The sequence below is a fragment of the Gadus morhua genome, chromosome 3, assembly GCF_902167405.1.
Source record: "Gadus morhua chromosome 3, gadMor3.0, whole genome shotgun sequence".
NCBI classification, from domain to species: domain Eukaryota; kingdom Metazoa; phylum Chordata; class Actinopteri; order Gadiformes; family Gadidae; genus Gadus; species Gadus morhua.
Window position 1 is genome coordinate 19,018,360 of NC_044050.1, and position 15,487 is coordinate 19,033,846.

Consider the following 15,487-nt stretch of genomic DNA (forward strand, 5'->3'; position numbering starts at 1 on the left):
TCCGCCTCTCCCAACAGTCTCATACCGTTTCCCGTCCTCCTGCGGGAAACGGTGGATCATGAACAAATGCTCAGTGTAGGCCTTCTCTGCTCTATCCCACAGGCGGCTTAAGTAAGGACTATGTCATAAGCAGTCGATTTATAGTAGTAATAATGATAATAGCAGTACTACTGGCTATGGAAGTCAAATGCAATGGGCCTATACTGTGTAAATGTGTGGCACCCCCTATCAGGTTGTGTAATGGTCCCTCCTCAATATTGTACGTTAGCCTCCTTCACCTCTCTCTGTGGAATAACACTTATTTGAAACATGGAGCTTCCCTTTACAGTACAATTTTGTTTTTTTCTGATATTTTGGAAGAGAGAGAGTGTTGTTGAGACTACTATTTTGTTTAGACTGAAGTCTGGACTTAGAAAGAGAGACATGTGGGAGAACATGAGAGAATGAGGGATAGAAATAGAGCATTGCAGCCTCCAGCAGAAAAGAACAAAAGGGACAACAGGGCCAATAGGGCCAACGCTACAACTTAAAATTCCTAAATGTTTAATGGACACACTCCCCCTGCTTCCTGCCCCTCCCCCATCTCTTCTGTCCTGTCCTTTGATGAAAGAGGTCCTGCGACATGGAGGAGTCCTGCTAAAGAAAGTCCGCTCAGACCCTTAACCCTACACCAGGCATGGACGTGCGAGTCCTCGGGCTGATACAGCGTAAGCCAAAAAGGCTTATGGCTATAGCTCTGCCAACACGCAGATACTGTTACTGGTTCGCAGCAGGGCTTCCTGAGCCTGTCATGCAACGTTGATTGGCTGTCTTAATGAGCTAACGGAAGATTTGGAATGGAGGGGGCGGGGCTGTTTGTTTTTTGTTTTTTTGAAAGGTTTGATGGATGGTGTTGTCACTATTTGTTTACGTTGGTCTAAACTGGGGTTTGGAGGGGCTGCTTGTGTTAGTTTGAGGTGGTAACAGAGGTGGATTACATTCAGGCTTTTTTTTTTATTCTTCACTGTATAGATCATAACAACATTTTAAGTAGAGTATCACATGCAAGTCGGAAGAATGAAAGGCTTTTAAGTTTTTAACTAATTGAAATAAGAGCCGTGTACGTTAACTCTCTATAAGTGGTGTATATCAAAGTACTTCCATTTTAGTTCCCGACTTACTATACAAGATATATGATGTCGAGAAAAAGCAGTATATTATGTTTTTACATTTGTTATTTATATAGATAAAAATATATTTGTATCTATATGCAAAAAAATATATATACATGTATAAATAACACATTTAAAAATAAATTAATGAATATATATTTAGATATTAACATTTGTTATTTATTTATTTACATTTGTTATTTATATATTTACTTCATTTGTTATTTTTATAAATATATAATTTTTGATAGAATAGCTAAAACATTGCTACTTTTGAACTAGCGGTATTGAAGCCGTGGAACTGCATAGCGCGCCTGCTTTTAATATCCTGCCACTTACTGAGCTGGCAGGGCCGTCACTGCAGCTGATAATGAATTGGGTGTTGAAACTGTACTGGTGCGACCACGTCGACACGGCCTGGGTAGCCATAGTCTGCTCATAGGGCTGTGTGTTTATGTGGGTGTCAGAGTGTAAAACAGCCATAACAATTTTTGATATTGTATTTTGTGTGGGCACCTTAATGAGCGGATTCATAGGCAAGATAATCATTTGAATCCATTTTTTCTCACACTCACAGTAATTGATTGCAGAGTGGTTAACAGCTATTGAACATTAGCTTACTTGAGGACTTGTGTCAGGAATGTGACATCAAATCATAATTCAACAGCCTCGCCCTAGTGACCTGTTGACCAACATAAGTTTGTTTTTAAAATGATGGCGAGATACTTTCTGATTGGTCAAATAAGGCACTATACAGTCTGTTATTTCTGAACTGTTGTGGAAACAGTTAAACAGACCATTTGGGAAAAAATCATTGTTAAATCAATAGAATTTGTTGTTGTATTTTACATCAAATTATTGATTTCTTTAGTTAGTAGCTGTGTATTATGTGGGATATTATACAGCAACCAACCCCTTCAGGGTGATTCAAGACCCTTCCCCTTCGTGATGGCGACTTCCACTCCTGCACCACCTGTCAGAGTTTATTTCGCAATAATGACTCGCTGTAGGTTATCACTAACTAACTGTAATGCAAGTACTGTTGAAATGTACAGTTGAGAGCGACAGGTGAGAATACTATTTTGACCCTATCTGGTTGACACTGATCTCCCCTGTGATTCTGTTCCCAAGGTTACCACATTAGCACTCAGCCCACTTTTGAGTTCTCGGGTTAGACGACCATGCCAGCCCTGGAACCAGAAGCTTCTCTATTGGCTTGTTGATCGCGTATGCTGACACTCCGGGTCATGGAGGCAGGCTATAAACATCTCCCGGTTCTCATCTTGAATGTTTGAGGGATGTACTTGTCTGGATGGTGTGTCATCATGTGTGTGCTAGCTTGGTATGGTGTTCTCAGACTGTTGCCTTTGCACCGCGGGATGGCTACATTAGTGCTATAGCGATGGCTTGTTAGCAGACGTAGGCGATACAAAGAAAACTACAAGAAAATGAAGCGTTTACAAATTCAGGTTGATAAAGTGCCGGATTGATGCTTGTTTGTTTCACCTGGTACACATAATATAGGAAGGAGCAAGCCGTTGGGTTAGTTTGACTGTTTTACATTGACATTGTTTTTTCATATCAAATATAAAAAAACATTTCAAACAGTCTGATGTATTCATCAAGTAAGGGTGTACAGGGGTAGAGGAGGAAGCTGGCATTATACAGTAGCAAGGTTGGCTTTAGATAACAGGTTCTAAATATGAGATGCTAATAGTAGGATTGACATCACCACTCTGGGAATAGTAGGGGGTCTGGGGTCTAGAGGTGCTTCAGGTTGACCTGTCTTAAGTGTGTGTGTGTGTGTGTGTGTGTGTGTGTGTGTGTGTGTGTGTGTGTGTGTGTGTGTGTGTGTGTGTGTGTGTGTGTGTGTGTGCGTGTGCATGTGTTAGTATGCATGTGTTAGTAACAGTATATGCATTTGTAAGTGTGTGAGAGAGAATCGAGTACATGTCTGTATGAGCGCCCATATGTGTGCGTGTATATGTGTGTGTGTTATATGCATGGGTAAGTGTGTGAGAGAGTGCCAGTATATGCATGTCTGTGTGAGCGCCCATGTCTGCGTGCGTGCGTCTGTGTGTGTGTGTGTCTGGGTCTATGCATGCACACATGTGTAAATGTGCATATCTATGCATTAGCAGGCCTAACCCTAGCCCGCCTCATCTCTTGACACACTATCAAACTGTCAGCAACATGGAGTGAAATCTCCTTTTATGTGGAGGATACGTCTGACACTGGGGTCAGATTCAGCCCTCAAGGCCCACTTTACATGTTGCCCCAGTGACATCATCAGCCATTGGGTGACATTTAAGCGTACAAGGAGAAGTGGGCATGTGCAACCTATCCAACAGCACAACACTCTCCCTCTCTGCCTCTGTGTGTATGTGTGTGTGTCTCTCTCTCTGAGGGCCTGCCTATGCCCTGCTATCCATCAATGTAACCATTCAGCTTATCTCATCTGTGGCATGTCTGTCTGGGTTCTGGGCTTCTGACCGACCTGAGACCACCACTGGAATGGCGTTTAACGATGCTTGAAGGTGAATTTTTTTTTTTTTTGGGCTTTCCAAGACTGTGTGTGTGTGTGTGTGTGTGTGTGTGTGTGTGTGACCGACGGATGGCCTGTCACGTAGTCCACACCTACCTACGCAAGACTCTAGGGGGTGGCTTTCCAGCAGTGCAGACCAGCGAGTCTGAAAATAGCCCCTTCTGATCACAGCTTTACCCAAACGGGGGACTCTCGGACCGCGTCACTCGGTGTGCTGCAGCGACTCTAAACGCCATTTCACCTGTCTGTGTTCCTCAGGCGCTGAACCCGAGGCTAAAACCTGGGAATAAAGCTTTACTTCAAGGGCAGGCATCTCGGCGAAAAAACAGGATTTTTGTTTCGGTGACCACAGTTGACAATCAGACGAAGACGAAGAAGAAGTCAGTGGGATATCCCGCACACCTATACCTGACTCCTTCTGAACAAGTGCCCTGCTTTTGTGTTTATGACGGTAAGAGTTTTTTTTTTATGCTAGCCTCATTGGCTTTACTTGTGGCCTGCTTGACACAATTCACTCTCAGTCGGTCTAAAGTGTGTCACGATATGTATACAGGAAAAATGAGAGCAAAATGTACCTCTTCTACATCCTTGAAATTTGGGGGACTGCACAGTGTTAACATGTCCATGTAAACATTAACCCTAACACTCACTCTAATGGCTGGTCCATTATCTACTTAAGATGTTAAATAAATGACAATACAAAGTAGTCAAAGATTTACAGAGGAAACACAAAATACGCTTAATATCATGGAAGACACAAAACATATGAACAAGTTATTTCATATATTGCCGACAAAAAATGTATGATGCAAGAGGAGAGTAAATGAAAGATGTCAAGACACGTGTTTAAAATATCTACTGAAACTGTGGGCATAAACATTCTTGTCCTCCTTCCCTCTACCCCTCTACCTTCCCGTGTTTCACTCTGTCACCTACACCTTCCCATCTCTGGTTACAGCCCTCTTTTTGTCATTGATCTCCTCTTTCCTGCCCAACAATAGCCACACCGAAATCCCTCCATTAAGACAAGTCTCAGAGGTGTTGTGGAATGTTACCTTGACCCTTGGGTACATAATAGATACACACACATATTTCCAATCCCTTCCTTCTCAAACGTACTTCACTCACTAAGCCATTCTCTTCTTGCCAGAAGATGTTCTTATTTTTTTCACAGGATAAAGTCTTGGTACTGATATGGTCAGATTCATTTCCATGTGCCAACCGTGGAAATTAGATTTATTTTCAATTGGCCTACATCTGGTTTTGCTATTTTGTGACTTTCTTCCTCACAACCAGAAATCAATGTCAGTCATTCCTTTTCTCAAAAGTTTAAAGCCTGGAATGTGAGAAACAAACCACAAGTTGATTAATTTCTCCCGTGAAATTCTCCCCACATTCTTATCAAAGTACTGATTTCAGCTGAGATCTTTGTTGCCTCAGAAGGAATGTATAATCAAGATCACTTATGTGGGATTATGCATCCGTTAGTCACATGTTAGTTCGTATAATACTTTATAAGTGGCAGAATTCCGCGCAAAGGATATTAAATATTTTGTCAATGGCCCAAATAAATAACAGCACTTCTCATGCACTTGATAAGGTTTTACTTTGACCTATTATGCTGATGTAGTTTGCACCGCTGTCTCAGGGACACCTCCGGCCCAAGACGTCTTCATTGTGGCCAGGCGCTGCCTCGGGGCTCCTCAAACGCAGATCTCATGCTCCTCCAAACCCTTAGCCCCCAGGCCTAAGGGTCTCGTCTAATGGCCATAAATATAGCCCCCCCCTTGCCCAATCAAGCTCCCTTATCATCCTGACCCGCGCCACACTTAACACTGGTACCTGTGGAATCCTGACTATGTATGGAGATGTAATTTTAGCTCCCGCCCGTCGCCTTAAAGTAGCCAGTGTCGTGTGCGTCCGACATTCCAATCACTTTCGCCTGAGGATCCTAAAGCGCCGTAAAACATATGGAGCCACGCTGCCGACATACTGTGTGAATCAGCATTCATCGGATACAGTTCTGCGTGGGCCTCCGGCCATGGGTATGACCCAAAAGGCCCTAGTTTGTAAAGGCAAGCATCTAGCCCTACTGAATGGGCTGTGTTAATCATTTAGAGACATCTTTTGCTATATCTAAGGCATGAACGGGTTGCCATGGTGAACACTCGCTTTCCCCTACCCTTTCACATCCTCATTCCAGAAGAAAGCTACAAGTATGTGTAGTGTTGCCCCTTTGTATTGATTACGACACACTTGCTTCTATTAAAATCCGAGCTCTGCAGTCTGATAATGCGATGAGGTCAGCAGAGTGGGATTAAGGATCTTTGTATAAATACCAGGCGGCGCGGGCTTGGCACACTTACCCATTTTATTGTTTATTCGCACAATCTCTATTTAATTTGTAGTGCTTCCTGTCAAGACTCCCCTAAGCAAGATAAGCTGTTAACAACCTCCAAAAAATGCAGTCCCAAGGTTCAGTATTTAGAAGTACCTTTAACCAAATACTAAATAACATTGAATAAGGTAAAATTGGGAATATTAATTTAGTATATGTGCCAAAGCATGTTTAGGTGTGTCAATTCCCCTCAGTAACACTTTAAAATCAGATTTTTTCTGTCATGTGTTGAGTGAGATGCAAACTTTTCTGCTCTCAAAGTGTTGTTGGCTTTATCTTCAAGCTATCTCAACTCCATCACATGGGGCGGTACCTATATGAACACCTAACACAACAGTGTGATGATCAGACAGTTTTGCTGATGACATATCTTGCTGTTCTAGCCCTACCATCTTTGTTGTTTACCGACTCCCAACAATTAAAAGTAAAAGGACTGCAATTGTCTAGATTGAAGTACTGTGAATGTCTAATTCTATGTCTTGACTCTCCAGACTCTCTCCATGTTTTCATTGTCTCGTTTGATCTGTGAAGAGACATTTTTCAATGTCTCTCCTCACAACTCTCCTTCAGTTTTTTCCTGCTTGCGGCCGTGTAAATAAAACGGAGTGCATCTCTAGCTCCACATTGCAGTGCAACCCCGGGACTTGTCACATCCTATTTGTTTCCCCCCCTACACCTACCGTATCCACTGTGAAGCCTGGGCTCGTATTGCATAATTGCATTAATGCTCTCAGGCCAGTAGCTCTGCTTGTTAGCCTGGCACTGATACAAGATTTGGTGTGTGGGGGGGGGTGTACACATGGGCCTCTGTTGTTGGTAGTACGGAGGAGACAGAGAGGGGACATGCTTGCTTGCCCCCCAATCACTCCTGTCCATTCATACCGCATGGGAGGGGGGCTGCTAATGAGTGGCAGGACTGACTAAACCAATCAGAGAACAGGCAGGCTGTTGTTCGTCCTGGTGGCGGAGAATTGATGGTGACTGACATGGCGTGGAAACCGGTCTCGGTGTCTCGCAGCGAGCACGTCGGAGAGGGGAGAACTGTAGAAGCTAGGGAGAAATTGTCGTCTTAAACAACACTCAGCGTAATTTATTTTTTACTCTTGGTCAAGAAGAATTATTCGATAAACTGTTTGTCTCTAGGTTGATTCCAGGCTATTCCAATTCCTCCACTATATCTTATCGGTTACAGTATTTGATTTCTTTGGAGAATAATGGGTGTGGAGATCTTTTTTACAGTCTTGTTGGTTTATATATTGAGTTATTTATTTCACCACTGTGGACGGGAGGTAATTGCAATGTGGCTGCAGTAGAATGAAGCTCGGGAAATCGAATACTGCACTTTTTCACCCTTAAGCTTATATTTCCGTGTAAAAACAATCACTGTGTTAAATCGACCACATCCTTCTGTGTCTGATGTATTAAAATCTTGATAAAAACAGCTGCTGTCAAGAAGCAAATAAACGGTGAATAACAGACTGTATAGTAGCAAAACCTACAGTGTCCAACGGAATACACTGAAATAGCTCCAGACGTATTTTGATTCCCAAGCCCTGCTGCTACCCCACATATTTCCCACCAAAAAAACCTTTTGCTGAAATAACATGAGGCTGGAGACCAATTTGAAATTCTGCTTTTTTTGGAAGGGTCACTGTCAGGCAGTATTTAGTCTATGGGGATCGTATCGGGTCCCTCGAGAAAGTTTGTTGACATTTTGTGCATTACATTTAAACATGATAGACTTGCATAGTTTATAATCTATAATGTGTTTTGTCTTACAACAAACATTTACAAACATTCTTTGTGTGTGTGTGTGTGTGTGTGTGTGTGTGTGTGTGTGTGTGTGTGTGTGTGTGTGTGTGTGTGTGTGTGTGTGTGTGTGCTTGTGTGTACATGTGCGTCAAAATGGTCATGCGATCCCTGTGATCTCGTTTGTACAAATGGCAGGAGCAAGTGAGCTGCCATGTGGAGATAAATGGGATGCAGCCTGCCCTTCGGGGTCGTGACCTCCATGTTCCCACCCCTGAAAGGCACACTCACAGGATATACGTAAATCCAACTCTTTACCCAGTCTATTTTAACACTTGGCCCCAAAGCATTTCCAATAGCCTGGCTGATGGACATACAAACAGTGTGACAGCACAGTATGGGAAAACCAATTATTCCTAATGGAGAAATTTGAGTTCTGTAATAAATAAAATAAATTAGTTATTTGAATGTATAAACTTTGTTCAGATGTATTTGTTAGACTGAAAAAATAGGATGACAAGGAGAAAGAAAGCAGATGACCAATGCAGTCTTTTGATTTTTTAATTCTTTAAAACTGTTTTAATTCTGTACGCTGAACCTAGTGAGTCTCAGTGGTCCTGTTAGCTCCGCTATCACAACTAAATGAAGCCAGCTAATGCAAAAAATGCATGCAGCGTAAGCACTTTTTAGGTGGATGATACAAACTTGTTGAGATCGACGAGCTTAGTTTTTGCCGAGGTCATAATTCTCATTGAGCACTTCTATAGCCGCGTTTACATGGCAGATCTATGCCGCATAGATTTCTATGCGGCATAGATCTGTTCCTAAAATGTGTTCCGAATGTACTGTATACATGGCAGTAACAAAAGTGTCCGTTATGTCTCTCGCGCACACCTGACACGTCTCTGGACCGGCGGCGACATAATGGATGTCTTATCACTATCGGGGATTTTAAATTTGATTTTGATGGAAGCACAGCAGGAGAGAGCTTTTCTCTGCCTGCTCCTTCAATTAAGAAGGAGGAAGACAGCGCAGCAACGTCAATTTCTCGTCAGATCTTTATATTTACCCTATGCTCCGCCGCAAACAAGAGGAATTTGGATGCGAGTCCGCAGCCAAGACTGGTGGGAGAGAATGGTCTTACGGGAATTTAGTGACCAGGAATCCTCGAAGGTCCAATTGCGCACTACTGCAGCTGCCATCTCTCTAAGTTAAGAAGTATTTTAACGTTCAGCCTACAAAAGTACTAGTAGTAGCCTACTCATTTACAGTTATCTCGGACGTGCGCGGACACTTCATTAATAAACACCCATGTCCCGTCGCTAAGCAACCGGACACGCTTACCGGACTACTTTTACGGAGTGATAACAAAGACGTGAATCAGGCAATAAATCCACTTTCCTTGACAGCGGTGAAGTTCGGTGTGCTTAAAAGTACCGACGGAGCTTAGTGGAATTGCGAACTACTGCGGCTGCTCTAAGTTAAACCCCAATCTATGCGGAATAAGTGTATACATGGCGATTTAAAACGGACTACACCACATATTCTATTCGGCATAGAATCTATGCCGAACAGATAATTGTATTCCGAATGAGGCGTATACATGACCATTTTCTATGCTGCATAGAAATCTATGCGGCATAGATGTGTCCATGTAAACGCGGCTAATGTTTGGGAAATCCTTTAAGTCAACTCAGTCCAACAGCAGGCTGCTGTGTGGCAATCAGCCAAACAGTATCTATTTTTTCAGAATCATTCAGTAGTACAACCCCATCCCAGGTGTTTAAATCACTAGAGATTTTCTGAAAGCCTTCTGCGATCACAGTTGTAGTCCCTTTCTCAGGCCTCTACGCTTTGGAGAGCGATTGCTTCAACTAGTATTTTTGTGGACCTCGCAGAAATTGAATTCAGTAATTATACGCTTGCACGTCTCCTAAACGACCAAACCGTGCCTTTATTACAACCAGCAGATAAACCACCGGAACCTCAGTAAATATACTGACTAAAAAACACACTAAACATGGCAAATGTTTCAGTTCCTTAGCATGGGAGTTGGCGATGACAGCCTTTTACAGAGAAAGTATTTCAGTTTTATCAATCAAAACTGATCACAAATATGATCATAATGTATCGTTGTTACAGTTCTGTACAGCATCAATGATGCGCCATAAATATTTTATTTAGCTGGAAAGTTCAACAGTGTGAAAACTGAAGTAAGCTCGGAATTAGGCAGATTCCAATGCTATTCGGCTATTCTGATTGCAGCCTGCTAAAGATCACACCGAGGGCACAACAACCATGTTATGCCAAAATCCTCAAACGTCTACACACTAATGCATAGAAGTTTTTAGCAGAATATTGCCAATGTCGGCTGGCATATATTGTAATTAAATATGTTCATTTAAGAATATGTGTATGATGTATCATCTAGAGAATATGGGCCGTGTGGACGGCCCATCCAGGTTTCAACTCTCATCCATGAACTTCTCCCACATTCCTCTTCACACTGCTGTGGCCCATTCTGGCTAGTGGATACTCTAAACCAGTGGTCTCCAGTGACCTACCCTCCCAAAAGATCGTAAAACTGGTGCCAGTGGATCCCCAGAATTTCATGAAAAATAAATTCCTTCTCTTTTTTTGTTTGCGACAGTCACAAATTCTTCTTCTTAAAGTTTGTTTTGAGGTCCACGCTCTGGTTCAGCCTCGATAGATCAATTTTCTAGCAATCACATAATGCTTTTACTAACCACAATATGGCAGTCTTGAAGGAATATACTCCAGATGGGATCCAAGTCTGGATTAGAATTTGAGCTTTTTATATTACATGACATAGGATTTATACTATGTGTACATTGTGTTTATTAGATGAATGATACAACAGCATTCTGATTGTATTCGAGCAAGGCATTTTGAAAGATTATAAAGGCACGATATTGATTGATTGTGCTTTTGATTCCCAAACTTTAAAATCCAATTATAGTGAATTCGATTTTGCTTTGATATAGTCATAGACATTCAGATATTACTGTCAAATTTTACAAATAAAGGCTGTCCAGGTTCCTTCAACCTCATATTGGGATTTATTATATCTTTATAATTCGGCTATTCTTATGCATTCTCTAAAATGTAGACTAATGGTTTTAAACTCTTCAAATCAAAGCTAAATGATCAGGATTATCTATTTACCATAATATTGAGAGGATACTTTGGTGCATTTATTAGCTAATTATAATGGGTAAGTTTGATTAACAAAAACTAAAACAAAAAAGATTGTTGCCGCTGACCGACGGTTCACAACACCACATGCTGTCATGTTTTCGACCAACTTAATCACAATTATGACAGGGTAGTTCTTGACGCCATCTAAAAACAACCGTAAGCTTGGGTTCTATATTTCTCATGCATTTAGATATACCAGGCGAGGTAATGCCTATTCCTGACCTCAGATAGTAGATTCACTTTTACACAGGAAAGGAGCAGGAAATAGAAGTTGTGTGTGTGTGTGGGCGGGGGGGGGACTTGTGGACTGTGGGTGGTGAGCAGCCATAACATTACACCATGCACACAGCTGCTGTGTCGCCACTAATCTGTCCCCCAGAAACACGATCCTGTTTATAATCTGCTCATCATTTGGTCGGCGACAGGCTGCGACGCCGGGACTATAATTTACCCTCCTCTGTGTGTGTGTGTGTGTGTGTGTGTGTGTGTGTGTGTGTGTGTGTGTGTGTGTGTGTGTCTGCGAGTGTGCGCGCGTGTGTGTTACAAAGGTGTATGTGGATATATGCAGAGACTTCAGGCTCTGAAATATCTTTGTTAGACTGAACTTTTCAAGTGGTCTTGAACTATTTCCTCAGCAACATAAAGTTTAATGAGGCTGTGATTTATTCACTAATGTCAACATATTAACCATGTGTCCGAACTACGAAACACAGCACTACTGTATGTCTGATATGCTATATTATTGCATGCATTTTAAAGCGCCGCGGTAGTGCTAAATCGAGCACCTGAAATGTTTCTCATTGCATAATCCACGCCTATTTCCGACCGCTTGTGTGAGCTATGTGTCATGACAGTCTTCACAGCGGGCTTAGAATGACGTATTGCTGCTCGCTCGGGATACACTAGAAAGATAGATGTCACAAGGTCTCGCATCTCGGTCTGCGATTGAATTCTATCTAGGTCCACATTATGGCTTTGAGCCACACAGGGCACAGAGAGCTACCGGCGGGGAAGGCCCGGGGTGGTGTTGCGCTGTGTTTTGAAAGGCTAGGAAGCAATCCGTCTTAAAAACCGGGCATTTTATTTTGGTCCTGACTTCAAGTGTTGTCTAAAGGGCTACAGACTTGTTTCCTACGTCTTAAAACACGACTTCCATTTTATTTTGGTCCTGACTTCAAGTGTCGTCTGCACTGCTACAGACGTGTTTCCTGCGCCATATACCTGACTTCAAATTGTATTTTGGTCCTGACAACTATAGTTTAAACTGCTATAGACGTGCTTCCTACGTCTTTAAACACGACTTCCATTTGGTTTTGGTCCCGAGTACAACGATCTTCTAAACAGCTAGAGACGTGTTTCTTACATCTTTCATACGCGTTTCACTGTCCAAACAGCTACAGACCTGCTTCCTTCCCCTAGGCCTGACTTTCGATCGATCAATCGATCCGTCATTCAAAACTGATTTAGGTGCCTTGTATCCTCAGCCCTCTACCAGCCTTACATCAGCAGCCCCTCAGGTTCACTGAAATATCAGCTTGTACTACACGGCTCATTGAAATCCATCATTTGGCTTTTTTCCTAGGAAATTATTAAAATCAATCACTTGTGTCATTTGCTTTGGCCCGGCCCCCCAGGAAAGAATTCCATTCTAATCATACAAGTAGTCTTGTAAGCATGTTGAACCACACCGCCATGAAATGCCATTCATCTGGTGGCACCCGCCCCTTGTGCGTGTAGGAAAGGCATTTTTGTTGCACTTATTGTTAAAGAGGTTTATGTTTAGCTTAGCCGTGGTAAGCCTTGGTAATTGATAGCAATTAGCAGGGCACCCAGAGGAAATCTACTCTGAGGTTTGCAGCTGTCTCCGGTGAAGAATTGCTGTTGACACACTCGCAGACTTATTTTTTAATACGCTGACAAAAGCAGGGCATTTTTTGAACTTCCTTGCACACAATAAGGAGGAGGCCTTTGTGTGCACGAGGCCTTTGGGTGCACCATGCCTTTGTAGACTTTAATTACACAAATTAAGACACGACTGAGACATTAGTGCAATACTGAGAGCATCACCAAATGTTATTCAAGCATAACATTGGATATTAGATTAGGTATTTAAGCTTCTGCTTGTAAATGGATATACTCCAACTACTGCAATAAACATTCACTACCCCGTACATTTCATGCATGCCCATTTGGTCAACGTACCTAAGTACTTTGGTATGTTTGATTGTCTGGTTTGATGAGGCCGACAAATATGAATAAATGAAATAAAAGTGGTTGAAGGCTAACAATTAATTTTTGATGAGCATTTAAAAAAAGAAATCTGCCCTCGTAACAGCAACATATGTGTGAATTACATTCACACCTTAATGATGATGGATAGGCCAATCACATAATGCTAACAGCGTTATGCGAATGACGACTAAACCGCCAAGCAGTGTGCACATCCTCATCGTCCCGTCCGAATCTCCTGCTCTTCCCGCCAGCTCATGGCAGCAGCAGGTGGCCCTGCATGTGAAGCAGCAAGGTTCAACATTTGCTGCAGTTATTTCCATACCAGACATGCATGAGCAACCACAGCCGCTACAGCACTACGACCCTGCCGTGCGCATTAAGTCCCTGCATGACCCAAATTGCACATGTGTGAACATGTGAAGTGTGCGTGTGTGTGTTTGTATGTGCGTGTGTGTATGTGTTAGTGTGTTACCTTCAGAAGATTCCATATCATCTATATCAATCATACCCACCCTCCAGTGCAACAGTTCCAAGAAGCGGTTGCATATATCACCGGTGCAGCCGACAGACCACGCTATCTGGTTGAAGTTATGTGGACGCGTGGAGCCCTGCAGGCTCCATTATGTGCCATTTCCTCGCAGGGAAAGCAGAGACCGTAATAACATTGGATGGTTCTCTTTGCTTGATCGTGTCACATTCAAACGATGATGTCTTCTTAACCAGCGATATGCTGCTGAATACCGCTTGTGTTAGTTCTGGTCCCTTATCATTATTCTTATCTAATAGTCTCCGCTGGGCAATGATCAGACTACTGAACACTGATTGTTTTATTGACTTGTTGATTAATTGAGTTTGCAACGATTTATTGTTTATTCTCTTCCACAGAAAAGTGTGTCCATCTACTTTGAATCTGCAAGAAGTGTCCCTCACAATGAATACAGGTATAACACGCACACGCACTCGCACGCGCGCACGGCTGTGGGTCCATGGCTTTGTTTGATAGGACAGTTTTACAACATTCCCCCTTCCGTCATTTGCCCATTTTACCGGTGCAATCATGTTTGTTTCCTTTCGAATACACCCGCTGTGCTGCAAACCACTATGGCTGTAACTCTCTTTCATCAATAACTCTAATCCAAACTCTTGTGTCACATTTTTCTGGCACATAAAGACACTTTAACACAAAGTGAACCACTAAAACAAAGTAAGTGACTGAAGAACCATATCATCGCTGTAAAAACCCTATTGTGGTTGTCACTCTAGATTTCAACAACTTAGAATTCAGTTGATGAAGGTGTGTTTCCCCATCTGTCCTTGGCCTCGCTTGGCGGTCAGCCCAAACAGGAGTGCATATTAAGGCTCATGTTGACAGGTCGCAGCTTTTATGTTCACACCACTGTCAAGTCGCCAATAATAACCTTGCTTAATGTGGTTGCAGGCTTTGAACCTCAACTTACAGCTCCCCCACGCGCTCGGCTATAAACTTCAGGTTAAAGTACACTACCGCTGGAAATATGTCATGTTGTTGGCTGCCAGATAACGATCATGATTGTTACAATAACATTGTTGTTGAAGGAAATAAATGGAATAACAGATGGCAACTGCATTGCAATGCAGGTCAACATGCCAACGTGGCCAAGTATTCAGATAATCCTGCAATCTAAAAACATACAAAAGGATGTGTTGACAAGGCACAGCGATACAATAGGCCTATTGCAATGTGCCATGCCTCTACTTTCCCTCATGTTTCTCTTAACAAAAGCCTTGAGGCACTTTGTGACGGCAGGGTAGTTTTATAGCTCTGAAAACATCACATTGTCAGCGACACAATCAAGGAAGATAATCTCGTGTTTCAAGCTATTTAACACTCATTTCCCGAAGCTAATAGTCTTTTGTCTGTTAGTGGTACAGTGTTTCACATTCCTAAGCTATTAATGGTTGAAGGCATTTTCTTTTAAATAAGAAAAGAATGTGGGTCAAATGTCATAGCATCAAATTAAGAAACAATTCTAGATCTGCTCTGAATGGAAGGTCAGGAAGCGGCACTCTTCTCTGTAGCCAAATTTAGGCTAATATTTCTGCACAATATACAATATACTTTGTGATCAAACAATAGCCTAACTAAATTGCATCCAACCGTAGACGTCTCACACTTCAAATGATACCAATGGATTAAGAATGTCTAGAAGAGTA

The 15,487-nt window shown here is 42.3% G+C and overlaps 1 protein-coding gene across 19 annotated transcripts in view; it reads left to right on the forward strand.

Annotated features, from left to right (window-relative positions):
* sorbs2a (sorbin and SH3 domain containing 2a) overlaps positions 1-15,487 on the forward strand; it is a 48,832-nt gene that overhangs the window by 2,111 nt on the left and 31,234 nt on the right. For 13 of the 19 annotated variants that reach the window (XM_030351172.1, XM_030351176.1, XM_030351173.1 and 10 more), the window contains exon 2: positions 14,180-14,235. In XM_030351172.1, coding sequence (XP_030207032.1) covers positions 14,180-14,235 — 56 coding nt within the window. Of the gene's footprint in view, positions 1-3,012; positions 3,689-3,954; positions 4,148-14,179; positions 14,236-15,487 lie in introns of those variants that run through there. The other 6 variants (XM_030351177.1, XM_030351181.1, XM_030351184.1 and 3 more) reach the window with 2 other exon arrangements.